A 27605-nucleotide genomic window follows, 5' to 3' on the forward strand; every position below is an offset into this window, starting at 1 on the left:
GAAGGGGTTAAAGGAAAATGGGCCAAGTGCTGGCAAACGGGCCTAGATTATTTCTGGATACCTGATCGGCATGTTAACTTTCTCTCTGGTGTCGGTGTCAATACCTTGATGTCTCCTTTTCTCCCCCTTCCTGGGGATGTTAACCATTTCGTGTCTCGTTGTTCGTCAAGAAGCTGCATTGCAGGTTCACCCTGAATTGACACAGTGTTTGTTTCCCAAAATCAGACCTGTTCAGTCTCAGCAGTATTCCAATATTGGAAAAGATATCAACTTTCAGGTGGAGTTATCCAAAGTTCAGAGAGATGTCAGACTTGACATTTTTGCTTTTCTGCCCCTGTAAGATCCTGAATCAGCACCTTCAGGAGAATTAGCGCAGAGTGAGAACAGAGGGGGAGAGAAGAGAGAGAGTGGGATGATGCTTTCAATTTTGTGGAGTAACAAAAGAAAAAAACGTTTTGCAGAAAGTAGAGTTGCTTGTTCTGAATTTCTACCCTGCACTGACAGTGATGATTTTTGTAATCTCTTTTTACAGATTATTTGAAGATCTGAATTTGGAAGTTTCAAAATCAACAGATGAAGGGCTTATGCTTGAAACATCGACTCTCCTGCTCCTCAGATGCTGCCTGACCTGCTGCGCTTTTCCAGCGCCGCACTTTTCGACACTGAGTGTCCAGTGTCTGCAGTCCTCACTTTGATGTCAATGTCGGACAGTCACTCAATCCATTGGGAACGCAACAATTTTCGACTGTGATTCTGTGAGAAGGAGCAAAGCTTTTTGGTTCCTGTTTCTGTATGTTTTCAGAATCAGTGGGACTGGATGAGAGACCGTACTGTTGCAGTGCACTGAGTGTGGAGCCAGAAATAGTTATACAGCCTGGAAAGAGGGATTCAGGGCAGGGAGGGGCTCTACACATTTTTGTGCGCAGTTTTGGCCATGGAAAAACCTGAGGGATCCCGCCCCGTAGAGAAACCATGTAAGTGTGGTGACTGTGGGAAAAGTTTCCATTTCCCGTCTCCCCTGGAGACTCATCGGCACACTCACACCGGGGAGAGGCCGTTCACCTGCACAGAGTGCGGTAAGGCCTTCAGCAATTCCTCTGACCTGCTGAAGCACCAACGAGTCCACACGGGGGAGAGACCCTTCAGCTGTCCCGAATGCAGGAAGGGCTTTACCCAGGCTTCCAGTCTGCTGACCCACCGGCAGGTCCACACTGGGGAGAGGCCGTTCCTTTGCACCGAGTGCAGGAAGGCCTTCAGCAATTCCTCAGCCCTGCTGAGGCATCAGCGGGGCCACACTGGGGAGAGGCCCATCAGCTACCCTGAGTGTGGGAAGTTATTTTGCAATTCCTCCGCCCTGCTGAGGCACCAGCGGGTCCACACGGGGGAGAGGCCCGACAGCTGCCCCGAGTGCGGGAAGGCCTTCAGCAATTCCTCCGACAGACTGAAGCACCAGCGGGTCCACACTGGAGAGAAGCCCTTCAGCTGCCCCAAATGCGGGAAGGGCTTTACCCATGCCTCCACCTTGCTGACCCACCGGCGGGTCCACACCGGGGAGAGGCCCTTCACCTGCCCCAAGTGCGGGAAAGCCTTCAGCAATTCATCCGACAGACTGAAGCACCAGCGGGTCCACACGGGGGAGAGACCCTTCAGCTGCCCTGAGTGTGGGAAGGGTTTTACACAGGCCTCCACCCTGCTGGCCCACCAGTGGGTCCACACTGGGGAGTGGCCATTCACCTGCTCTCACCTGACTCCCCTACCTGCAGAAATGAACAGGGAGAAACTCACTTGGATGCAGGGTCTGGGTTGAAATTGCTGAGTGAGGCAATACTTCCTCCGGGTTAAGGCTGTGCCAAGGATCCAATTACAAAGGGACAACTTGGTGCTGACTAATAGTAAAGAAAGTGGGGGGTGGGGGGACTGTGTACTCTTTGACCTTGAGCTGTTTTTAAAAAAATAAGCTACTTTTTCTACACCTTTTTGCTGGGGGAATCTGAAGCTGTAACAAAGTTGGGTCTTGATAAAGGTTACCTGAACTTACTGCTGGGCTCAGACTCTCATTGAAAGCTTTGAGCTCCAGATGGTTTTTTGTTTTGAAGCTGCTCATTTCTTCCAGCCTCCTGCACTAAGTTTCTAATGTCGTGTATCAGATGGAGCAGTGAATGAGTAGCTAGTATCATTAGAAATTGTAAATTTTTAAGGAGTACAGGTACTGCATCGTTTCATCAACATTGTAAAGGTTACTGGCAGTACCGGGAGGGGTGGGCTGCCTTCACGAGAAATGATGTGGAGGAGCCAGAGATGGACTGGGTTGGATCAAGTTAAAAAATCACACATCAGGTTATAGTGGTTTATTTGGAACCACTAGCTTTCGGAGCGTTGCTCCTTCATTAGGAAGCTGTGGAACAGGATCATAAGGCAGAATTTATAGCAAAAGATCACAGTATAGTGCAACTGATCGGATATATTGAACAAACCTAGATTGTTGTGAAGTCTTTTGTCTTTGAGAATAGGTTGCAAGTTTTAGTTCATTAATGTGTAAATCCCAGAAAGTCTTTGAAGTCAGATTCTCGAGATGACTTAAGGTTTTATATAAATAGGTTTCATCTCAGTTCAGACAATAATGAAATGTGTGAGGTTTGAGTCTGTCTGTATCCCAATCTTGAATCAGACTGGTTCTATTTCCAAAGTAGGAATTTACAAATATTACATGTATCAACTGTCTGCAGATTGTGTGCTTTTTGATCAAAATTGAATGTATCTGCAAATGCAAATTCACCCCATAGACCTGTGTGTGCATGAGAGAGTGTGTGTGCATGAGAGCGTGTGTGTCTGTTTGCGTGTGTGCATGCTTGAAGCGTGAGTGTGATGGAGGAGAAGCCTGTGAGAGGGTGTGAGTGTCTCAGAGAGAGCATGTGTATGAGAGAGGTATGGATAAAAGCGAGGGGTTGCATTTTGCTAAAACAAGGAAGGGCAGGATTTGTGTAGTTAATGATAGGGCCCTGGGTTGCGTTGTAGAACAGAGACATGGTGGGTTTCAGGTACATTGTTCTATGAAAGTTGCATCATTGGTAGACAGGGTGGTTAAGAGGCGTTCAGTACACTTGCCTTCATTGTTCACAACGTTGTGAATAGGAGTTGTGACATCATGTTGGTAAGACCACTTTCAGAGTACTGAGTACAGTTCTGCTCGCCCTGTTATAGCATGTGGGAGAAATTTGCCCAATAAGTTAGAGATCACAAAGCACAGTTCGAAGTGAAATTGACAAACACTTTATTACAAGCAATGTCACTGGAAGAGAAACTGAGTAGGCTGACAACTGATAGTCTGTACAGGTAGATCAGAATTTCTCTTCTAAGAGCTGAGGATGAGACCAGTTTTTATAATAATGCTGTACAATAAGGCTGATTAAGAAATGGGGAATATACAATGTATCTGGAAATGGAGTAATCTAGTTACAAGGAATGCGAAGTGGAAAACAGTTATCGGATGAATGTCCTGTTCCTTCACACAGTGTAACATCCTGACTATCGATGGTTCCATTCCTCTTCACAGGTAGGTGGTAACTTCTCCTCTGAAGTGGTGAGGTGCTTCCATTTCTTGTTCTGGAAGCAAGTCCTTGCTGGTGCCTCTCTGTCTGACCTGCTCTTTGTGTGGCTTTAGTATTGCTGGGTTGTGAAACTGCCCTTGGGGCTTTGAGATACCTGTGGTGCTCTGTCATTGTTAGTGAGGTTGAAGTGTACTCCTTTGTCCGTGTGTGCTGTCTGGTTTGGCTTGCGAGCCTGCATGGGCATTCTGGGTGTTTTCGGTACAGTTTGGCCAATTTTGCTTTTGTGGGCCTATTGTGGGTTGGCAGAGTGGCAGATCTTTTTCCACAACTTCCCCCCCTTTTCTTTTTGTTTTGCTTAGGGGAGGGACGAGAAGGGGCAATGTAGCCGGAGCCAGGGGGATTGTCGGGTGGGGGTCTCGATATCAGACAGCTAGCTCTCAGTGTCCGAGTCTGGTCCAGGAGAGGCTATTTTAGGGACACGGATGTTCTCCCAGTGGATCTGTGCTAGCTGAGTGGTAAGGGGGACAGAGGGTAACAGATTTGTACGTAGGCGTGAGCAGCACAGTCAGATAGCCATGGCTAGCACTCTAAGCCCAGCAATGATAGCGATGAGGGCTATCAGTCCCTGCAGTCAGGCTCTGCGCGTGCCCTCTTTCACAGCGAGTAGGTAGTCCAGGGCCATCCTGTTCTGGAGAGTCACAGTACAGATGGCAACAGCCTCCACATTCAGCGAATGCGTCTGCTGTGGAGTTTGCCACCTCCTGTACTGTGACAGCGAGTTTGTGGGCTTCTACCTGTAACTGTAAGGTTGCAGAGTGGGGTGACATCAGGTAGACAGCTGCTTCAATGGCAGCGAGGGCTCGTCTGCTGAATGGCATGGGCTTTGGGAGGGGAGGGGACTGGGAGTGATAAATGAATGGTACCGCATACGCAAATTGTAGCTCCCAGTCCAGGACAACAGCAGCCAGGGGTAGGCTTTGTGGCCACAGATAAAATAGGTGCCGTTGTCGGTCTGGAGATGGAGTGTCTGGGTCCCTGTCCAGCTGGTGAGGAAGGTGGTATTCTGGGTGATCCTGTTGAGGACCTGTCGCTTCAAAATGCTGCCTTCTGCAGCGGATCTGCGTGCTGCGGGAGTTAGGAGCAGGGAGTCAGTGCACCGGCTCCAGCCAGCCTCCCATCCAGATGGCTGTGTGTGTTTCAAACAGATGGATCCTGCAGGTGGCCCGTGTGTGTTAGTGTCAGCAATGGTCAGGGCTGGGGGCTCATGGGAGAGGTTGTAGGTCGGGTAAAACCACCCTTTATATTTTTCCAGGTGGTAACCCGCAGACCTCCAGCGGGCTGGGCTGTTGCCCCCATATTTGGTCATTGCTGGTGGTATTTTGAGTGTGGTAACTTCAGGGGACCTGTCTGGTTCCAGGCACCATTCCACCATGTCAGAGATATTTAAGGGGATTGAGGCTAAGGAAATGCCCCCCATGAGAGTGGACAGGGACCTAATGCAGACCCAGCAGCGGGTCTGATTAAATCAGATACCCATGGGCCATTTTGAGGAAGGTGTTGGCCTGCAAATCACAGTGGGTTATGAAATGTGCTGCCCCTTGGCCCTGCTTACCAGCAAGCCACAGTGTGATGGTCAGACAGATCAGATGGTGATGGCTGCCGCGAGCAGGTGGATCCATCCTCGGTGGTCGGAGTGGTGCCTTCCTCTGTGTGGTCCCTGTTCAGAGGTTGTGGAGCCCTCTTGCAGCGGGTGGTATGTGTCCATTCGGGCCATCCTTCCAGTTTCACAGCAGTCCGGGTTGTCATCAGGATCAGGTACAGGCCTTTCCACCGAGGGGAGAGAGAATCTTTTTCTTGTGATTTTATCATGACATAGTCCCCAGGTCAGAACTGATGAATGGGCAATGATTGGGGTGTGGGCAACGCAGCCCTGACCTGGTTGTGTGTAGCACTAATGCTCCTGCTAAGGGCCTGGACATACTCTAGTGGGGCCTCTTGTGTCAGAAGCAGGGCTGTATCTGTGGTGAGTGTCAAGGGTCTCGTGGCAATGGTCATAGGCTGCCCCATAAGTACTTGAAAAGGGGTGAGCACAGCTGTTCAGTTTGGCTGCGCATGTGTAGCATAGAGGGCAAGTGGCAAGGCGGCTGACCAGGTCAGTCCTGTTTTCTGGGTGGTTTTAGTCAGTGTGGTCTTCAGGATGCCATTCATCCGCTCGACCATGCCTGACGACTGGGGTTGGTAGGGAATGGGTGTCGCCATAGTATCTCTAGTGCCTCGCTAATGCCAGTCACAAGCCAAGCCATGAGTGAGTCCCCCTCTCCGTCTCTATGCTGCTGGGAACTCCATATCTGGGGATGACATCCTTTAGGAGGCATTTTACTACCATACGTGCATCATCCTTTCTTATGGGAAATGCTTCCACCCATTTGGAGAACATGTTGTTGATGACCAGGATGTACTTGTAACCCTGTTTCTGGGGCATGTGTGTGAAGTCAATCTGTAAGAGGCTGAAAGGCCCTTCAGGAACTGGCAGGTACTTGGCAACTGGCTTCCCTGCATTGTTCTGCAGGCAGATGAGGCACTGTGACAGCAGGACTTGGGCAGCGGCAGTGAATCCTGGTGCATACCAGGACTGCGTTACAGTATGTATCATGCCCCTCTTGCCCGTGTGGCCAATGCTGTGGGCTGCAAGGGCCAGTGTGTGTAGATGGGCACTTGGGCAATTGATGCGGCCATCAGGGTGTATTAGCAGGTTGAGGGAAGAAGATTGTATGGCCCCAGTGCAAGCCCAACTGTCCTTTTCCTGCTGTGGAGCAGTCTCTTGGGTAGCTTGCACAGCCTCCATGGGCCGATAATGTGTTGCTGGAAAAGCGCAGCAGGTCAGGCAGCATCCAAGGAGCAGGAGAATCTACGTTTTGGGCATGAGCTCTTCTTCTGGAAACGTCGATTCTCCTGCTCCTTGGATGCTGCCTGACCTGCTGCGCTTTTCCAGCAACACATGATCGGCTCTGATCTGCAGTCCTCACTTACAGCCTCCATGGGGTCATGGAATACTGGGGCCTGCGCTATTCTGGGGGCCTGCAGGATGTAGATTGTGGGGTGCAGTGCGACTTCCGGGCTGCTGTGTCAGCTGAGGCATTCCTGAGGGTGACCAGGTCAGTGGCAGAGGTATGGGCGCGGCATTTGATAATTGCTAGGGCTGAGGGTAACAGGGCTGCTTCCAGGAGATTAGAAATCAGCGTAGCGTGTTGTAGTGGCCTCCCTGCTGACGTGATGAAGCCTCTCTGTTTCCAGAATGTGCCAAAATCGTGGCTGACTCCGAAGGCATATCTGGAGTCAGGATAAATGTTTGCTGTGTGTCCTTTAGCAATGACACAAGCCCTAGTGAGTGCAAACACCGCCACAGCTTGTGCAGATGTGCCATTTGGTAGTGCAGCTGACTCAAGAACTGTGAAAGGAGTGCAGAGGGCATATCTTGCCAGTGTGCAGTGGTCTGAGGGCCTGAAGGATGAGCCATCTGTATAGAGTATGAGGTCAGAGTTGTCTAGAGGTGTTCCAGTGAGGTCAGGGAACGGGGCGACGACCTGCTGGACAAGGTCTAAACGGTCGTGGTCATCTGTAATGGTGGTCAGAGTGGGAGCAGGGTGGTGGGGTTCAGGGCAGGGGCACGTTGTAGGGACAGGATGGCTTTGGATAGTAAAGCAACCTCACAGCCAATTCTCTGGGTGGCAGTGAAATGTTGCTGCTGGAAATGGAGTAATCTCGTTACAATGATGCTCATCGGAAAACAGTTATCAGAGGAATGTCCTAATTCTCTACACAAAGCAACATTCTGACAGTATCGATGGATCAGGAGCTTCCATTCCTCTTCGCAGGTAGGTGCTAATGTCTCCTCTGAAGCGATGAGGTGCTTCCATTGTCCTGTCCTGGGAGCAATGCTCTTGCTGGTGCCTCTCTGTCTGACCTGTCCTTTGTGTGGCTTTGGTATTGCTGGGTTGTGAAGCTGCCTTCGGGGCTTTGGGATAGCTGTGGTACTCTGTCATTGTTAGTGGGTGCTTGAGGTGTACAGGTATTCCCTTGTCTGCAAGTGCTGTCTAGTTTTGCTTGTCAGCCTGCTTGGTCCCTGCTGAGGCATTCTGGGTGTTTTGGTACAGTTTGGCCAATTTTGCTTTTGTGGGCCTATTGTGGGTTGCCAGGGTGGCAGATCTTTTCCCACATACAATTACCAGGAATACTTGGAATCCGAGAAGGATTCAAGTAAATCCTAGAGAGATGTTGCATCCCTTGGACTATTCCCAGAAAGTGAATGAACTATCAAGACTCTTGTAAAGATTCGTGGGAACTCTTGCAGGGATGTAAAGAAAACGGGATTTACAATTTAAGGCCATACATCCCATTCTGCTAAGTTACTCCAGTTAATTGGTAATTTTTATTTGTTTAAAAATGTGAAAACTTAATGAAGAGTTCTTCCAGTTACTCACTGGGTATTCAAATGTCTCTTCAGAATTAAAGATCATAACAAAACTGGGTGTCATTGTGGGATGTTGAATCTGTAGTATGTGCTTGGTAAAATTTGGATGAACAATATTTCAAAGTGAATTTTATCGTGTTTAGTACTAAGACTTTCTGGAGAGTAAAGATTTGCCCTTATGTGTTTTGCAACACTTAATCAAGGTCAGTTCAATAGAATACGCAGACAAGTTGATGCTAGAGTTGAGAGCTGTGGCAAAATATCAGAAATAATGCAGGCAGTAGCACGGCAATTAGGGTTAGAAAGTTCGCGAAAAAAATTATAAAAACAGGTTGGAAAGTTTTGTCAGCTTTTCTTAAAAAAAGTTAACAAAATAAGTGTTGGTTCTGCAGAAAATGAGTCTGGGGATTCAGTAACAGAGGATAAAGAGATGGCAGATGAATTGAAAAGAGTTTGAATCTGACTTCACTGGAGAGGAGATGAAAATGTGTTGCTGGAAAAGCGCAGCAGGTCAGGCAGCATCCAAGGAATAGGAGAATCGACCTTTTGGGCATAAGCCCTTCTTCAGGAATGAGGCCTCTGCATCTGCAGTCCTCACTTTCTCTTCACTAGAGAGGATACAAGTAACACCCTGGAACTAGCTGTAAATCAGGAATTGAAAGGGAGGGAGGAACTGAAGAAAATTACAATCACTAAGGAACTAGAACTGAGTAAACTGTTGGAGCTACGAGCTGATAAGTCCCGGGTATTTGAAGGAATTCATCCTAGACTCTAAAAGAGAAATTAGCGAGTGAAATAAAACCATAAGACATTGGAGTGGAAGTAAGGCCATTCGGCCTATCGAGTCCACTCTGCCATTCAATCATGGCTGATGGATATTTCAACTCTACTTACCCGCATTCTCCCCATAATAGTTAATGTATTGGTTTTAATTTTCCAAACCTCATTAGTTTCAGGGATGGTTTCTTTAGATTGGAAAAATCCTTTCTTCAAAAAGGGAGACCGAGAACAGGAAACTGCAGACCATTTAACTTAACATATGCCATAGGGAAAATGTTCAAAGCTATTATCAAAGATATTATGACAGGGCACTGTAATCAGGTAGTAATCAGTTCAAGGTAATCAGGCAGCGTGAATGTGTTTTTGTCAATGGGAAATAATGTTGTAATAATTTTTTGAAGAACGGCCTCTCCGTACTGCGACTGAGCTGATGAATCTCCAGTGCCCACAGGGAATGGAATCCCTTCCCTCAGTCCCCACATTTCCACAACTTCTCCGCAGTTCTGGTGACATTTTGGCTCTGTGTTTCCGATGAACAATTGAAAGTGTGATCACACTCAGGAAACGTGTACAGTCACTCCCTCCTGCGAATAGTGTAATGTTTCTTCAGTCTGTGTAACTGGTTAAAGCGCTGCCCACAGTCAGCTCACGGGGAGACTCTCTCAACAAGGGGAAAAGACATACAAAGGTTGAACAGCGAGACAAAATGCAAAAGCAATAAAATGTCGAACCACGGGGAAAACATATTGTGGCTCGACCCCTTTTTTTTTCCTCTTGGCATTTGGACACTTAAAATCTGTCAAGAACACCAGCATCCCGATAGAGCATACAGCGCATGTTTGCCGGTGTCAGCAACGCCATGCGCATGCTCGCCGGTGTCAGCAAAAACACTGGGTATGATCATCGCAGTCCGCACAAAAAGACGCGCGATCTTCTTTTGATTGACCAATAGGAAGTACAGGTGGACCAGAAGGAGTCTAGTCTTCCTGCCAATCAGAGTCACCCCATTGTCTGAATGCGGAAGTTGGACCATTAGCTTCTGAGTTGAAACTTTATTGCTGGAACAGCACAGCAGGTCAGGCAGCATCCAGGGAACAGGAGATTCGACGTTTCGGGCACAGGCCCTTCTTCAGGAATGAGCAGAGTGTTCAGCAGGAGAAGATAAAAGGTAGGGAGGAGGGACTTGGAGGAGGGGCGTTGGAAATGTGATAGGTGGATAGGTGGAAAGAGGTCAAGGTGAGGGTGATAGGTCAAGGTGAGGGTGATAGGTCGGCCGGCACCGCCTTCCTCACCTGCAGTCTTCGTCTTGACCTCTCCGCCTCCATCCTACTCCGACCTATCACCCTCACCTTGACCTCTTTCCACCTATCACATTTCCAACGCCCCTCCTCCAAGTCCCTCCTCCCTACCTTTTATCTTCTCCTGCTGAACACTGTCTGCTCATTCCTGAAGAAGGGCCTGTGCCCGAAACGTCGAATCTCCTGTTCCCTGGATGCTGCCTGACCTGCTGTGCTGTTCCAGCAATAAAGTTTCAACTTTGATCTCCAGCATCTGCAGACCTCACTTTCTCCATTAGCTTCTGAAGCTGCTCCTGTTTCTCTGACTGAAGATTGAGCTTCACCCCAGACTGCAATCTCCTTCCTCTGTCCAACATCTGTGAGTATGGCACTCGCTTTTCTCACCACCTTTTCCATTTCTTTTTTTTTTCATTCAGGGCTTCAGTTGTTGACTTGCAGCAACTGAAAGGAAAGGGAGTGAATCGGGGTGGACAGACTCTGGAAACGTTGCTCCTCGTCTGTGTCGCAATTGGCAAAATAGACATGCAGGAGGCTGGAAGAACAAGCCAGGTAGCATCAGGAGGTGGAGAAGTCGATGTTTCAGGGGTAACCCTTCTTCAGGATTGGGGATGGGTGCAGATAAAGAGTGTCCTTGGGGCAGGGTGGTGAATTGGGGATAGGTGAAAGGTCTGACCTGGTTGGTGAATGGGAGGAATAAATCTGGTTCGTGAGTGATGAGTGGAAATGAGGGGGAGGAGCTGAGAAGGGAGTCGTGGGGGTGGGGGGAATGGGAAGTGAGGTTATTTGAGACTGGAGAACTCAATGTTGAGTCCTCTGGGCTATAGGCTGCCCAGGCGGAAGATGAGGTGTTGTTCCTCCAATTTGCTGTTTGGTTCATTGTGGCAATGGATAAGGCCTAAGATAATCTTTTCAGAAAGGGAGGGGGAAGGGGAATTAAAGTGGGTAGTGACTGGGAGGTCCAGTCAACCTCTGTGGACCTACCTGCGATGCTCAGCAAACCGTTCCCAAGTTTATGCTCAGTCTCCCCAATGTAGAGAAGACCACCATTGGAAAACATGAGAAAAAGAGAACAACAATGTGAAGTTGTGAAAAAGAGCAGAAAGGAAGTGTATTATTTAAATGGTGATATACTGAGATGTGGAGAAAGTGAGATCTGCAGATACTGGTGATTAGAGTCAGTAAGTGTGGCACTGGAAAAGCACAGCAGGTCAGACAGCATCTGAGGGGCAGGACAGTCGATGTTTCAGGCACAAGGATATGTGGATGTAGAAAGGGGGCTCAGTGTCTTTCTACACCAGTCACTGCCAGTTGTCAGACAGGTGCAGCAAGCAATCAGCAAAGCAAGTGGTATATTGACAAGACCGAATTGTGTTCAGAATTGTGGATGCCTTCCTGCAGTTAGGGGTCATTGAATATATTCAAGGCTGAGTTCATCTGAGTTTTGAGCAACAATAAAGTGGATGTTTATGGGAGAAAGCAAGAAAATGTTTTTTAAGACAAGTATAGAACAGTTACAGAGTCATACAGCAAAGAAACAGACCATTCAGTCCAACTAGTCCACGTTGAATATATTCACAAACTAATCTAGTCCCACCTGCCAGTGTTTGGCCCATATCCCTCCAAACCTTTCCTGTTCATGTAATTAACCAAATGTCTTTTGAAAGTAACATCACTTCCTCTGGACATTCATTCCACACATGAACTACTGTATTTAAAAAGAAAAAGCTGCCTCAAGTCTTTTCAAAACCTTTCTCCTCTCTCCTTTCAAAATTTGCTGCCGAATCCTGAAACCTCCACCTGAGGGAAATGACACCTGCCATTCACCTCATGTATACTTCTCATGATTTTATAAACCTCTATAAGGTCACTTCTCAACCTCCTGTGCTCCAGTGAAGAAAGTCCCAGCCTATCCACCGAGATGTTGGAAGATTCATATCCAGTTATGGTCTGTTCAATGCTGGTTCAGGCTCCAAAGACCAAATGGCCAATTCCTGCTCCCAATTCTCACGCTCTGTGTCCAAAGTTAAAAATCAAAAACACAGGGTTATGGTCCAACAGGGTTATTTGGAAGCACTAGCTTTCAGACTGCTGCTCCTTCATCGGGTGGTTGTGAAGAATACCATTGTAAGACACTGAATTTATAGCAAAAGTTTACAGTGGGGTGTAACTGAAATTATATATTGAAAAAGACCTGGGTTATTGTTTAGTCTCTCCTCTTTTAGAATAACCATGTTGGTTTCAGTTCTTTCATATGTAAATAGCAAAACCTTTTTTAAAAGTTACATTCCCAATTGGTATCATGTTGTCCCAGATAACGTATTGAAGGTGTGAGTTTCCCTGTGTGAGGCTGTCTGTACCACAACGGTTAGACTGATTCTAATCTTAAAAAATGGATTAACAGAATCTTACTTGGATTCATGCAGTTTGTGTCCAGGACAGCAAGAGACCGTCAGATATAGGAACAGCAATTAGGCCATTCAGCCCATTGGGTTTGCTCATACCATTCAATCGTGGCTGTTAAGTTTCTTATCCGCGTTCTCCTGCTTTTTCCCCGTAACCCTCGATCCCCTTGATACTCAAGAACCTATCGATCTCAGTCTTAAATATCCTCAGTGACCTGGCCTCCACAGCCTTCTGTGGCAGTTAATTCCATAGATTCCACTCTCTGGCTGAAGACGTTTCTCCTTATCTCCAATGTAAAGGGTCTTCCCTTTACTCTAAGACTGTGCCTCGAGCCCTAGTCTCTCCTCCCAATGGAAAGATCTTCCCAACATCCACTCTGTCCAGGCCGTTCAGTATTCTGTATGTTTCAATTAGATCTCCCCTGAGTGTGGGCCTGTTAAACAGCATGAACCAGACCCTTCAGGATAAAATACAGCAGGGATTAGGTTCTACAAAGTGAGAAGGGACGGAGAGTGTGTGGGATGGAGATTTTCAGCTTCTCGAGAATGAGAGGAAGCAGAATTCACTATAAATTAGAATTGATCCGATGGACCAATGGGCCAAGGAGTGGCAGATGGAGTTTAATTTAGAGAAATGTGAGGTTTTGCATTTTGGTCAAGCAATCCAGGCAGGACTGGCACAGTGAAGGGGAGTGTTGCAGAGCAAAGAGACCTTAGAGTGCAGGTTCATAGCTCCTTGAATGTGGAGTTGCAGGTAGACAGGATAGTGGTGGTGGTGTTTGGTATGCTTTCCTTTATTGGTCAGCGTATTGAGTATAGGCGTTGTCATGTTATGGCTGTACATTGGTAACGCGACTTTTGGAATAGTGCGTCCAGTTCTGGTCTCCCTGCTTTCAGAAAGAACTTGTGAAACTTTGAGAGGGGTCGGAAAAGATTTGTGAGGATGTTGCTAGACTTGGAGGGTTTGGACTACAGGAAAAGGCTGAGTAGATCCAGGATATTTTCGCTGGAGCATCAGAGGCTGAGGGGCAGCCTTATAGAGGTTTATAACTGGCATGGATAGGGTGAATATCCAAGGTCTTTTCCCCAAGGTAGGAGAGTCCAAAACTAGAGGGCATATGTTTGAGGTGAGAGGGGAATGATTTAAAAGGGCCCTGAGGGGCAACTTTTTCACGCAGAGGGTTGTGCATGTATGGAACGAGCTGCCAGAGGAAGTGGTGAGGCTGGTACAATTATCTTTAAAATGCGTCTGGCTGGGTACATGAATAGGAATGGTTTAGAACCATAAGAGCCACATGCTGGCAAATGGGACTAGATTAATTTCGGTTATCTGTTTGGCACAGACGAGTTTGACCAAAGGGTCTGTTTCTGTGCTGTATGACTAATTGGCTTCGGTGAAAGCAAAAGTGTGGTTGTGAAGACTGGACTTTCAGAGCAACTTTCAAAGATGTTTTGCCCTTACTGGGAGCAGAAGAATTTGATTTGTGAGAGAGCAACTGAGTGAGTGTGGACATTTGGAATTTTGGTGTAAAGTGGGAATTCATTGCCCTGTGGGGATCAAGCCCTTCCTATCCAGTCATTTCATCTGGTGGATGAGACTCGGCAGTTCATGCAGGCAGTCAATCCAGATAATATTTTATAAATTCCTGCTTTGGAAATAGAAACAGTCTGAGTCAAGACTGAGATACAGGCAAACTCTGACCTCATACCTTTAGTGCATTGTCTGAGCTGAGATACCACATTTTGTTGTAAAGCCTTATGTTATCTTGAAAGGGTGCCTTACAGGAAGTTCTGGGATTTACATATTAATGATACCTGCAATCCATTCTAAAAGATGCAAGACTTAACAATCCAGATTTGTTCAATATATCATTTCCGTGGCAGGCCACAAACATCTTTCCATAAATTCTGTGCCTTATGGTCTTATTCTACATAACCACCTGATGAAGGAGCAGTGCTCCGAACGCTGGTCCTTCCAAATAAACCTGTTGGACTATAACCCGGGTTTGTGTGATTTTTAACTTTGCCCAGGTTAGGGTGGATTGACCGTGCTAAATTATGCATAGTGCCCAGGGATGTACAGGTGAGGGTGGATTGGCCATGTTAAAGTACGCATCGTGCCCAAGGAGGTGCAGGTTTGTGTGGGTTAGCCATGCTAACTTACACGTAGTGTCCAGGGATGTGCAAGGTCGGGTGGATTGGCCAAGGGCTGGCAAATGGGACTAAATTGATTTACAATATCTGGTCAGCGTAGACGAATTGGACCAAAGGGTCTGTTACTGTGCGGTATATCTTAATGACTCTGGCTTTCTACTAACGTTTCCCACGTCTCTTCTGTTCAGTTTCTCTCTGGTGTCTGTGTTATTCCTCAAGCTACATTCCCGATTCATCCTGAATTGACACATTTTGTTTTGCTTCCCAAAATCAGACCTGCTCACTCTCAGCAGTATCCCAATGTTGTGAAAGATGTTAACTTTCAGGTGGAGTTATCCAATATGTAAGTCTTGACGTTTTTGCTGTTCTGATCCTGAATCAACACCTTCAGGAGAATTACTTAGAGCGGAGTGAGAACAGAGAGGGGGGGAGAGAGAGAAGGATGTTGCTATCAATTTTGTGGAATAACAAAAGAAAAGAATGCTCCACAGAAAGTAGAATAGCTTGTTCTGAATTTCTACCCTGCACTGACAGTGATGACTTTTGTAATCTCTTTTTCCAGAGTATTTGAAGATCCGAAGACAGAAGTTTCAAAATGAACAGATGAAGGGCTTATGCCTGAAATGTTGACTCTCCTGCTCCTTGGATGCTGCCTGACCTGCTGTGCTTTTCCAGCGCCGCACTTTTCAACACTGACTCTCCCCCATCTGCGGTCCTCACTTTCACGTCAATATCTGACAGTCACTCAATCGATTGGGACAGCCACGACTTTTGATTATAATTCTGTGAGAAGAAGCAAAGCTTGTTGGTTCCTATTTCAGTACATTTTCATTATCAGTTGCTCTGGATGAGAGACCCTACTGTTGCTGCACACTGAGTGTGGAGCCTGAAACTGTTATACGGCCTGGAAAGAGGAATTCACAGCAGTGAGGGGCAGTACATGCATTTGCTTGTGGCTGAAGATTCGGAAATGGAGAAACCGTGTAAGTGTGGTAACTGTGGGAAAGGCTTCCGTACTCCGTCTGACCTGGAGATTCATCGGCGCATCCACACCGGGGAGAGGCCGTTCTCCTGTCCCAAGTGCGGGAAGGGCTTTACCCAGGTCTCTGCCCTGCTTAGGCACCAGCGGATCCACACGGGGGAGAGGCCTTTCAGCTGCCCTGAGTGTGGGAAGGCCTTCAGCGATTCATCCTCCCTACTGACCCACTGGCGAGTCCATACGGGAGAGAGGCCCTTCAGCTGTCCCGAGTGCGGGAAGGCCTTCAGCGATTCCTCCACCCTGCTGAGGCACCAGCAGGTCCACACGGGGGAGACCCCCTTCAGCTGCCCCGAGTGTGGGAAGGCCTTCAGCCGTTCCTCCAATTTGCTGACCCACCAGCGGGTCCACACAGGGGAGAAACCCTTCAAATGTTCCGAGTGTGGGAAGGCCTTCAGCTATTCCTCCTCCCTGCTGACCCACCGGCGAGCCCATACGGGGGAGAGGCCCTTCTGGTGTCCCGAGTGCGGGAAGGCTTTCAGCGATTCCTCCTCCCTGCTGACCCACCGGCGAGTCCATACGGGGGAGAGGCCCTTCAGCTGCACTGAGTGCGGGAAGGCCTTCACCCGCTCCTCCCACCTCCGGAGCCACCAGCGACTTCACGTACCATCGCAGGGGGACTGACAAAGCGAGTGCCGTTATCGACTGGACTATTAACCCAGTTCTGGGATCTGTTGGGTTTGAATACCACCGCGGCAGATGGCGGAATTGGAATACAGTCAGAATCTAACGATGAAACCATTTTCTGTGGGTGGGGGGGAAGGCAAGAGAAAACCCCAATCTGATTCACGCCCATTTTAGGGAAGGAAACTGCCATTGTGGGAAAGGATTCACTCGGTCGTCCCAGCTCCATCCTTTACCTGGTCTGGACCCACAGCAGTCTGTTTCACTCCACACTGCCCCCGTTCCCGGCCCCACGGGTTAAGGCTGTACCAAGGATCCAATTACAAAGGGACACCTCTGTGCTGACCGATAGTAAAGAAAGTGAGGTCGCTGGGGGGGGGGGGCGGCGGGGGAGTTTGTGCGCTTTGACCTTGAACTGTTTAAAAAGCCGCTACTTTCTCTACATCTTTTTGCTGGGGGCGGGGGGGGGGGGGGGGGGTGGGGTTTCTGTAGCTGTAACAAAGTTGGGTCACAATAAAGATTACCTGAACTTAGTGCTGGGCTCAGACTCTCATTGAAAGCTTTGAGCTCCAGATGATTTTTTGTTTTAAAGCTGCTCATTTCTTCCAGCCTCCTGCACTAAGTTTCTAATGTCGTGTATCAGATGGAACAGTGAATGAGTAGCTAGTATCATTAGAAATTGTAAATTTTTAACGAGTACAGGTACTGCATCGTTTCATCAGCATTGTAAAGGTTACTGGCAGCACTGGGAGGTGTGGGCTGTGTTCACTCGAAACTCTTATCTTTAAAATTCAGAATAGCTAAAATGATATATTCAAAAACATCATTGAAGTCTCAACGCATTTCAATTTTTTAAAAGAGCTGCTGAAATCTTTCTGAAACTTGCACTGGAATATGTGCAGTTAGGCCACAGCTCAGGACAGGCTGTGAGGGGTGAATGACCTATTCCTCATTTTGTGAAATTGGTTTCAACTATGTAGACATAGTTATGGAGTTGTAGAGCCTGAAACAAACCCTTCAGTCCATACCTTAAATGAATCTGGTGACCCATTTGCCAGCATTTGGCCTATGTTCATCTGTACCCCATCTATTCATATCCCCATCCAGATGCCTTTTAAATGTTGTTTGTTAAATGTAACAGCCTCCACCACTTCTGCTGGCAGGTAATTCCATACACGGACCACCCTCTGCGTGAAAATGTTGCCCCTCAGGTCCCTTTTCCCCACTCACCTTCAACCTATGCCCCTTTAGTACTGGACTCCCCTACCTGGGGAAAGACCTTGGGTATTCACCCTATCTATGCCCCTTACAAATGTCTATAATTTTGAGGAGGAGAAAATGAGGACTGCAAATGCCAGACATCATTTTCCACCCCCCCACCCCAATGCCTTCAACTCAGCACTGCCCTCTTGACCTTTTCCATCAACTTTTCAATCTCAGCTCCACCTACTTCTATAGTTTTCCAGCACCCCACACTCGGCATAATTTTAAGGTAATTGGAGGAAGGTTTCGGGGAGATGTCAGAGTAGGTTCTCTACTCAGATAGTGGTGGCTGTGTGAAATGCACTGTCAACAGTGGTAGTGGAGTCAAATACATTAGAGACATTTAATCGACTCTTGGATAGGTACATGACAGTTAGTGCAATAAATGGTATGTAGGTCAGTCTGATCTTAGAGTAGGATAAAGGGCCGGTACTGCATCGAGTGCCGAAGGGCCTGTACTGTGCTATATACCTAAGTAGAGTCAAAAGTTTTGTTTTATCAGCAGTACAGTCAGATCCGAGCAAACAAGGACATGCAGGTCATACTGCGCTTAGACAGAGTGAGGCGTACAGGGTTACAGCTGCACAGGAGGTGCACAGAAGCAAGGTCAACATTAAATTTCAAATTCGAGAGCTCCATTCAGCAGTCTAATAATGGCAGGGAAGAAGCTATTCTTGAACCTGTTGGTACATGTGTTCAAGCTTCTGTATCTTCTGCCTGACAGAAGATGGTGCAGGAGATCAATAGTGGGAGGGGTCTTTGGTGGGATCTTTGCAGGAGATCAATGGTGGGAGGGGTCTTTGAGGTTGGTAGCCTTTCCACGATAACGAGAAGTGTCGATGGATTTCATGGGTGGGAGGTTGGCTTCCGTGATGGACTGTGCTGTGCACACCACCTTCTGTAGATTCTTCCGGTCCTGGGCAGAGCAGTTGCCGTAGCAGGACGTGATGCACCCAGAATCAATGCTTTCTGTGATGCATCTGTAAATATTGGTGAGTGTCATTATGGACATGCTGAATTTCTTGAGCATCTTGAGGAAGAAAAGGCGTTGTTGTGCCTTCTTGACCGTTGCATGGGTACGTTTAGATATTTAGCCACTCCTTTCTCATTCTTACTAACTCCTTTACTTGATGCAGTCACACAGTCAGTTTCATACCTTGTGCTAATCTCTTTTGAAGGTCTTCTTCAGAAGGATAAAATATTATGAAGGGCAAAGGTAGTGTACATACATAATATGAAATCTTTAAACTTGAATTCATTTTAAAGAGCAGAACAACGTATTTATGGTAAAAATGGGTCAACTTAGCAGGTTTTATAAAGGGTGAGAGTGGGAAGTATGTGGAGGTGCATGTTAAAACAGGACCGAGTCTGCATGGCTTTGACAACAGGAGGTCATATCTGACAAATCTATTCGGATTCTTTGAGCAGGTAATGAGTAAGTTAGACAAAGGGAGAGCCAGTGGATGTGAGCGATTTGGATTTCCAGAAGGCCTTTGACAAGGTGCCGTGCAGGAGGCTGCTAAGTAAGATAAGAGTCCCTGGTGTCGGAGCAAGGTACTGGCACGGATAGAGGATTGGCTAACTGGCAGAAGGCAGAGAGTTGGCATAAAGGGGTCTTCGGAGTTCCAAAGGGGTCCATACTGAGAATGCTTGGACAGGCCAGGAGAATGGTCAGAGAAGGGGCAGATGGAATACAATGTGGTCAAGTCTGAGGTTTTGCACTTTGGTGGGAAGACCAGAAACAGAGACTGTTCTCAAAATAGGAAAGGCTTCGGAAATGTGAAACAGAAAGGGATTGGGGAATCCCAGCTCAGGGGGAGGATTGTACCATTCATTCGGGGTGGTGTGGAAAGGATCGTACCATTGAGACTTGGGAGGATTTTACCCTTAATGGCGGTGGGGGAGTAAAGGATTATACCATTCAGAGGGGGACGATTGCATCATTCGAAGGTGGAGGGGTGTGGAGGAGGAAAAGGGGAGGGGAGGATTGTACCATTCCCATCACGGGGTGTTGATTGTACCATTCACGGAGAATTATTTATTTTTATTTTTCAGAATTTCCAGGATACAGGACATATGCCAATTTTCCCCACCAGAAATCGACTGAAACTGGGTGCACTAAAAAATTCCAGCAGGAAGATTATCAGTAAAAGGTCTAGTTTCGGTCATAGCAGTTATAGACTTAGAGTCACACCGCACAGAAACAGACACTTCAGTTCAACTCATCCATGCCGACCCGATATTCCAATCTGGCCCAGTCCCAAGTTCCAGCATTTGCTCCATATTCCTCTAAATCCGAACTATCTATCTAGACAACTTTTAAATGTTGTAATTGTACCCACCTCCACCACTACCTCTGGCTGCTCATTCCATACATGCTCTTCCTTCTGCGTGAAAACGTTGCCCCTTAGTTCCTTTTTAAACCTTTCCCCCTCTCATCTTAAAGTTGTATCTTCTAGTTTTGGACTCCTCCATTTCGGGGGGTAGAAGACCTTGGCTATTCGCCCTATCCGTGATTTTCATGATTTTATAAACCTCTCAGGTCACCCCTCAGCCGCCTCCACTCCAGGGAGAACAGCCTTATCCTAGTCAACTTCTCCCTATAGCTCAAATCCTCCAACCCTGGGAACATCCTTGTAAATCTTTTCTGAACCCTTTCAAGTTTCACAACATCCTTCCAAGAGGAAGGATTCTAGAATTGTACACTTATTCCAAAAGGGTCCTAAACATTCTCCTGTACAGCCACACCATAACCTCTTAAATCCTATACTCAATACTCTGACCAATAAAGGAAAGTATACCAAACACCACCTTCACTATCCTATCTACCTGCAACTCCACTTTCAAGAAACTGTGAACCTGCTCTCTAAGGTCTCTTTGTTCAACAACACTCCCTAGAACCTTCCCATTAAGTGTAGATGTGCTGCTCTGATTTGTTTTTCCAAAATGCAGCACCTCGCATTCATCTAAATTAAACTCCATCTGCCACTCTTCAGCCCATTGGCACATCTGATCAAGATCCCATTGTAATCTGAGGTAACCTTCCTCGTTGTTCACCACACCACCAATTTTGGTGTCATCAGCAAACCTACTAACTATACAACTATGTTCACATCCAAGTCATTTGCATAAAAAAATACAGAAAGGAGTGGACCTAGCACCGATCCTTGTGGTACTCCAGTGGTCATAAGCCTCCAGTCTGAAAAACAACTCTCCACCACCACCTTCTACCTTTGAGCCAGTTCTGTATCCAAAGGGCTAGTTCTCTCTGTATTCCATAAGATCTAACCTTGCTAACCAGTCTCCCTTGGGGAACCTTGTCAAATACCTTACTGAAGTCCATATAGATCATGTCCATTGCTCTGCCCTCATCAATCTTCTTTGTTACTTCTTCAAAGCACTCAATCAAGTTTGTGAGACATGATTTCCCATGCACAAAGCCATGCCCGACGATCCCTAATCAGTCCTTGCCTTTCCAAATATGTATAAACCCTGTCTCTCAGGTTTCACTCCGACAACCTGCCCACCACCGATGTCAGGTTCTCTGGCTTTTCCTTATCACCTTTCTTAAATAGTGGTACCACGTTAACCAACCTCCAGTTTTCTGGCACCTCTCCTGTGACTATCAATGATACAAATATTTCAGCAAGGGGCCCAACAATCACTTCCCGTAGCCTCCCACAGAGTTCTCTGGTACAACTGATCAGGTCCTGGAGATTTATCCACCTTCGTGTTTCAAGACATCCAGCACCACCACCTCTGTAATAATATGGACATTTTTAAAGATGTTATAATCTATTTCCCTACACTCTATATTTTTCATGTCCTTCTCCAGAGTAAACATTGATGCAAAATACTTGTTTAGTATCTCCCCCATCTCCTGTAGTTCCACACATTGGCTGCCTTGCTCATCTTTGATGTGCCCTATTCTCTCCCTAGTGAGCCTTTTGTCCTTAATGTATTTGTAAAAACACTTTGGATTCTCCTTAACCCTATTTGCCAAAGTTATCTCATGTCCAGTTTTTGCCCTCCTGGTTTCCCTTTTAAGTATACTCCTACTACCTTTATACTCTAAGGATTCACTCAATCTATCCTGTCTATACCTGACATATGCTTCCTTCTTTTTCTGAACCAAACAATCAATTTCTCCAGTCATCCAACATTCCCTACACCTATCAGACATTCCTTTCACCCTAACAGGAATATACTGTCTCTGGATTCACGCTATCTCATTTCTGAAGGCTTCCCATTTTCCAGTCGTCTCTTTACCTGCAAACATCTGCCCCCAAACAGCTTTTGAAAGTTCTTGCCTATTACTGTCAAAATGAGACATTCTCCAATTTAGAATTTCAACTTTTAGATCTGGTCTATCCTTTTCCATCACTGTTTTAAAATTAAGAGAATTATGGTTGCTGGCCCCAAAGTGCACCCCCACTGACACCTCAGTCAGCTGTCCTGCCTTATTTAGATTAGATTAGATTACTTACAGTGTGGAAACAGGCCCTTCGGCCCAACAAGTCCACACCGACCCGCCGAAGCGCAACCCACCCATACCCCTACATTTACCCCTTTAACCTAACACTACGGGCAATTTAGCATGGCCAATTCACCTGACCCGCACATCTTTGGACTGTGGGAGGAAACCGAGCACCCGGAGGAAACCCACGCAGACACGGGGAGAATGTGCAAAGTCCACACAGTCAGTCGCCTGAGTCGGGAATTGAACCCGGGTCTACAGGCGCTGTGAGGCAGCAGTGCTAACCACTGGGCCACCGTGCCGCCCACTAAGAGTAGGTCAAGAGTAGGTCAAGTTTTGCACCTTCTCCATAGATATATCCACATACTAAGTCAGAAATCTTTCTTGAACACGCTCAATAAATTCCTCCCCATTTAAACCCTTAAACCTATGGCTGTCCTGGTCTATGGTTGGAAAGTTAAATCCCCTACCATAACTATATAAGGGGAAATGAGTTTAAAACTGGGCACAATCCTCCAGGTGCAGTTTCAGCAATGCTATGTTTGGTTGCAGCAACACTTCCATTTATGATCTATTCCTTTAGCGATAAAAGTGAATGCTACATTCACTTTCTTACTTATCTACTGTACCTCCATGCTAGTTTTCTGTGACTAATTAATGAGGATACCCAGATCCCTCTGCACCAGATCACCCCAAACCCTCTATTAGATAATAGGTTGCTTTGCTGGTTTTGTTTTTGATCAAAATGCAAGACCTCACACTTATCCACCTTAAACTCCATCTGCCACATTTTGGCCCACTCTCCTAACCTATCCAGATCCATTTGTAAGGTTCATATATCCTCATTGCAATCTACCATCACGCCTATTTATGTGTCATCCACAAATTTGGCAAATGAGCCTTTTATATGTGTATCCAAGTCACTAATGTAGATTGTAAATAGCTGGGGTCCAAGGACCCAACCCTGTGGCACCTGACTAGTTACTTCTTGCCATCCAGAAAGAAAAGCCATCAATTTGGACTGTCTGTCTTCTGCCCATCAGCCAGCCACCTATCCAAGCTGATAAATCAGCTCATATCGCATATGATCTTACCTTGCGAGTTAACGCTTTCTGTGGCACTTCAGCAAATGCCTTCTGAAAAGCCAGATATATTACATCTACAGGACCCCTATTATCCACTTGTTACATCTATGAAGAACTTAGTCAAATCTGATTTGCCCATCATAAAACCATGCTGACTCTGATGGATAGAGTTTTGACTTTTCAAACGTCCTGATATTGCTTCCTTGATAATTGACCCTAACACCTTCCCAACAACAGATGTTAAACTAACTGGTCTGCAATTTCCCACATATTGCCTGCCTCTCTTTCTGAATACAGGCATTACATTAGCATTTTTCCAATCCACTGGAACCATAAGATCCTAAGATATAGGAGCAGAAACTAAGCCATTCAATCATGGAAGAAACGTTTCTCAAATCCATTCTCCCGCTTTCTTTGATCACCTTGACAATCAAGAACCTACCTATCTCTGTATTAAATAAACTCAATGAATCTTTCTCATGTCCAGGGAATTTTGGAATATTGTAACTAATGAATCCACAATCTCCACTGCCACTTCCTTTAGTACCCTAGGATGTAGGCCATCAGGCCCAGGGGATTTGTTTGCCCTCAATCCTAACAGTGTACCTATCGACGTTGATTGTTTAAGTTCTACCTTTTCTAGAGCCTTTGACTTGCTCGTTTCAATACGAATGGTACTGCTGTCCTCTAACGTGAAAACTGAGGAAATGTATTGATTTAGCAGCTCTGTCATTTCAGTGTTCCCCTTATTAACTCACCTGCTTCACCTTCCAAGGAACCAACATTTACTTTAGCGACACTGTTCCCTTTGGCAGACCAACAGAAGCTTTTGATATTTTATGCTATGTTTCTTTCGTAATTTACCTTACCTATTTCTATTCATTTTTGAAAATTCCTTTGTTTGTGTCTGGAAGTTTCCCCATGTTTCAGCTTTCCAAAGGTCTGGAGTAACATTCCTGAACAGGCTGACAATTAAAAAGAAACCCACCTTTCAGGTGGCTGGGGGCGGGGAAAACCAACACCCCTTGTCCCCTATTGGTTGGAGGGCTCTCCCAACCACGCCCCCTCAACTGGTGACGGCATAGTGTGGACCACGCCCCCCGTGAGCTGGCGCATGTGCAGTGTAGGTCCCGCGGCCGGACAAAGACAGTGTGACTGAGTGTGGGAGAGGGATGGCGCCGGCGGCTAAAGGAACAAGAGCAGGAGCCGCTGGAAAAGCTGAGCAGGTCCGGCAGCTCGTGTCGGGAGGAATGTGAGGAGGTGTTTCGGGTCCGGGGATCCTCCTTCAGAACAGGACCAGGTTTCAGGAACATCCCGGGGAGGTCGCCAGGCCCGAGCGCCAAGACCTGGCTCCTGCCCCCGGGGAGAGGAGACAGTGAGACAGGGTAGGATTGGGACCCGCGGGAGGAGGGAGACTGGGGTGTTTATAAACACCTAGGGGGAGGCCTCAGGCCTCCAATAGAAGCCCCACAGGCCCAGTGTTTACTTCACCAGCGAAGGAGCTCTCGGGTTGCCCAGGCAACCGGCCGCCAGCTTTGTGAGGGTCAGGCGCCTGTTGTCTTGGGACGGGGTTGTTGGATGGTTGTATAATATTGATCTCCTCTGTACTTTTAATCTTGAAGATTTTAAAAATGTGCACTGGCTTCAATTTATGAATTCTAAGTACAGAAGCAAAATATAAACATCTCCTTTCATGTATCCCAACATGTGCATAGGAGCCAAGACTGCCTCAAGATTTACTGAGGTGCTGAATCAATAGCTCGTTCTCTTTTGATTAACGAAGGTGGTGCCCAGCAGACTCCTGCACACAGCCTGTTCTGTCAGCCTTTATGGGAAAGATAGGATAGCAAAACTGAGACACCAATGTAGCCAAGTAATCTGAAGTCACACTTTGGTGCTTTAATCGCCTCAAACGCATGCCATTCAGAATAATGTCAAGGCTAGAGGGGTACCAGGCTCCCCAAGATAGCCAGGATGGATAACATACAGGAGAGCTGAAGTGTTATCCTTATCAAGCCTGTAATGTCTTCACAAATCTCTAACAAGTTAGTTAAATGCAGTGTCCCCGTCAGAAATCCCATGCAGACTCTTCCTAATCAATCCACCTTTCTCCATGTGACTACTAATTTTGACCAGAATAAGTATTACTGGAAGCTTCTCCACCAAATTTAAACTGGCAGGTGGGACTAGATTGGGTTGGGATATCTGGACGGGTTGGACCAAAGGGTCTGTTTCCATGCTGTACATCTCTATGACTCTATAATTGCTGAGATTAACTTTACAACCTTTCTTAAACCAGGCTGCAATGTTTGCAATTCTCCAGTCTTCTGGCACCTCCTCCAAGTCCCTTCCTTCAAGATTGTTGGATGCATTTCATCAGTGCCTTGTCAAACTTTAAGGACCAAATGCTTATCGAAGACTTCTTTCATGTTAATTTTGAACTCTTGGGAGGTCATGTTGCGGCTGTACAGAACATTGGTTAGGACACTGTTGGAATATTACGTGCAATTCTGGTCTCCTTCCAACGAAAAGATGTTGTGAAACTTGAAAGGGTTCAGAAACGATTTACAAGGATGTTGCCAGGGTTGGAGGATTTGAGCTATAGGGAGAGGCTGAACAGACTGGAGCTGTTTTCCCTGGAGTTTTGGAGCCTGAGGGATAACCTTATAGAGGTTTACAAATTTATGAGGGGCATGTATAGGATAAATAGACAGTCTTTTCCCTGGGTTCAGGTCTGTTTCCATGCTGTACATCTCTATGACTCTGTTGGTTGCATCTGTAAGATCCTGAATCAGCACCTTGAGAATTAGAGTGGAGTGAGAACAGAGGGGGAGAGAGAGTGGGATGGTGCGTTCAATTTTGTGGAATAACAAAAGAAAAGTATAATCTGCAGAAAGTAGAATTGCTTGTTCAGAATTGTTACACTGCACTAATTGTAATGACTTTTGTAATCTCTTTTTACAGAGTATTTGAAGATCTGAAGACGGAAATTTCAAAATCGCCTTATGTCCGACGCATTGACTCTTCTGCTCCTTGGATGCTGCCTGACCTACAGTGCTTTTCCAGCGTCATACTTTTGAACTCTTGACTCTCCAGCATCTGCAGTCCTCACTTTCACATCAATGTCTGACAGTGACACTGGGACATCGGGACTGCAATGATTTTTGACTGTGATTCTGTGAGAAGGAGCAAAGCGTTTGCTTCCGGCTTGAATACATTTTCAGAATCAGTGGGACTGGATGAGAGACTCTACGTTGCAGCGCAGTGAGTATGGAGCCTGAAACAGTTGTACGGCCTGGAAAGAGGAATTCACGGCAGGGTGGGGCTGTACCCACGTTTGTGTGCAGCTGAAGCTTCGGCCATGGAGAAACCCGAGGAATCCCGCCTCGTGAAGAAACCGTGGAAATGTGGCGACTGTGGGAAAGGCTTCTGTGCCCCGTCTGCTCTGGAGACTCATCGGCGCAGTCACACCGGGGAGAGGCCCTTCAGCTGCCCCGAGTGCAGGAAGGGCTTTACCCAGGCATCTGCCCTGCTGACCCACAGGCGGGTCCACACGGGGGAGAGGCCATTCAGCTGCCACGAGTGTGGGAAGGTCTTCAGCAATTCCTTCGCCCTGCAGAGGCACCAGCGAATCCACAAGGGGGAGAGGCCACTCTCCTGCCCCGAGTGCGGGAAGGCCTTCAGTGATTCCTCCCACCTGCTGACCCACCGGCGGGTCCACACGGGGGAGAGGCCCTTCAGCTGCTCCGAGTGCAGGAAGGCCTTTACCCAGGCCTCTGCCCTGCTGATCCACCAGCGGCTCCACACAGGGGAGCTGCCCTTCAGCTGCTGTGAATGCGGGAAGTGCTTTACCCAGGCCTCTGCCCGGCTGAGACACCAGCAGTCCCACACCGGGGAGAGGCCCTTCAGGTGCCCCGAGTGCGGGAAGGGCTTTGCCCGGGCCTCCAACCTCCAGACCCACCAGCGGATCCACACGGGGGAGAGGCCCTTTAGTTGTCCCGAGTGCGGGAAGTGCTTTACCCAGGCCATCACACTTCAGAAACACCAGCAGGTCCACATAGGGGAGAGGCCCTTCAGTTGCCCCAGGTGCAGTAAGGCTCCTCCCACCTGCAGAGGCACCAGCAAGTTCACGTGCCATAGCAGGGGCATTGAAGGAGTGACGGCTGAGTGCCATTATCGACTGGAGTATTAACCCAGTTCCAGGGCCTCCCGGGTTCGAATCCTGCTGTGGCAGATGGTGAAATTGGAATTCAGTCAGTAATCTGGAGTTCCAAGTCTAATGATGAAGCCATTTTTTGGGGGGGAGGGGGAAGTAAACCCCCATCTGATTCACTCACGTCATTTTTCGGGAAGGAAACTGCCGTTGTGGGAAAGGATTCACTCAGTCGTCCCAGCTGCATCCTTTACTCTGTCTGGCCTATGGTTGACTCTACACTGCCTCCTCCCCCCCCCCACCCCCTCCTCCCC

The 27605-nt window shown here is 47.2% G+C and overlaps 1 protein-coding gene across 1 annotated transcript; it reads left to right on the forward strand.

The window, feature by feature from the left end:
• Positions 1–537: 537 nt before the first annotated feature.
• On the forward strand, positions 538–27575 carry LOC148143880 (uncharacterized). Its single transcript, XM_087975278.1, has 3 exons — positions 538–1796; positions 15616–16308; positions 26405–27575. The coding sequence occupies exons 1-3, from the start codon at positions 935–937 to the stop codon at positions 27328–27330; spliced, it is 2481 nt and encodes an 826-aa protein (XP_087831404.1). The 5' UTR covers positions 538–934; the 3' UTR covers positions 27331–27575.
• Positions 27576–27605: the final 30 nt, after the last annotated feature.

The sequence above is a fragment of the Chiloscyllium plagiosum genome, unplaced genomic scaffold (genome assembly GCF_037043375.1).
Source record: "Chiloscyllium plagiosum isolate Xiang-an unplaced genomic scaffold, Cpla_swu_hap1 HiC_scaffold_27, whole genome shotgun sequence".
In the NCBI taxonomy this organism is placed as follows: Eukaryota; Metazoa; Chordata; class Chondrichthyes; order Orectolobiformes; family Hemiscylliidae; genus Chiloscyllium; species Chiloscyllium plagiosum.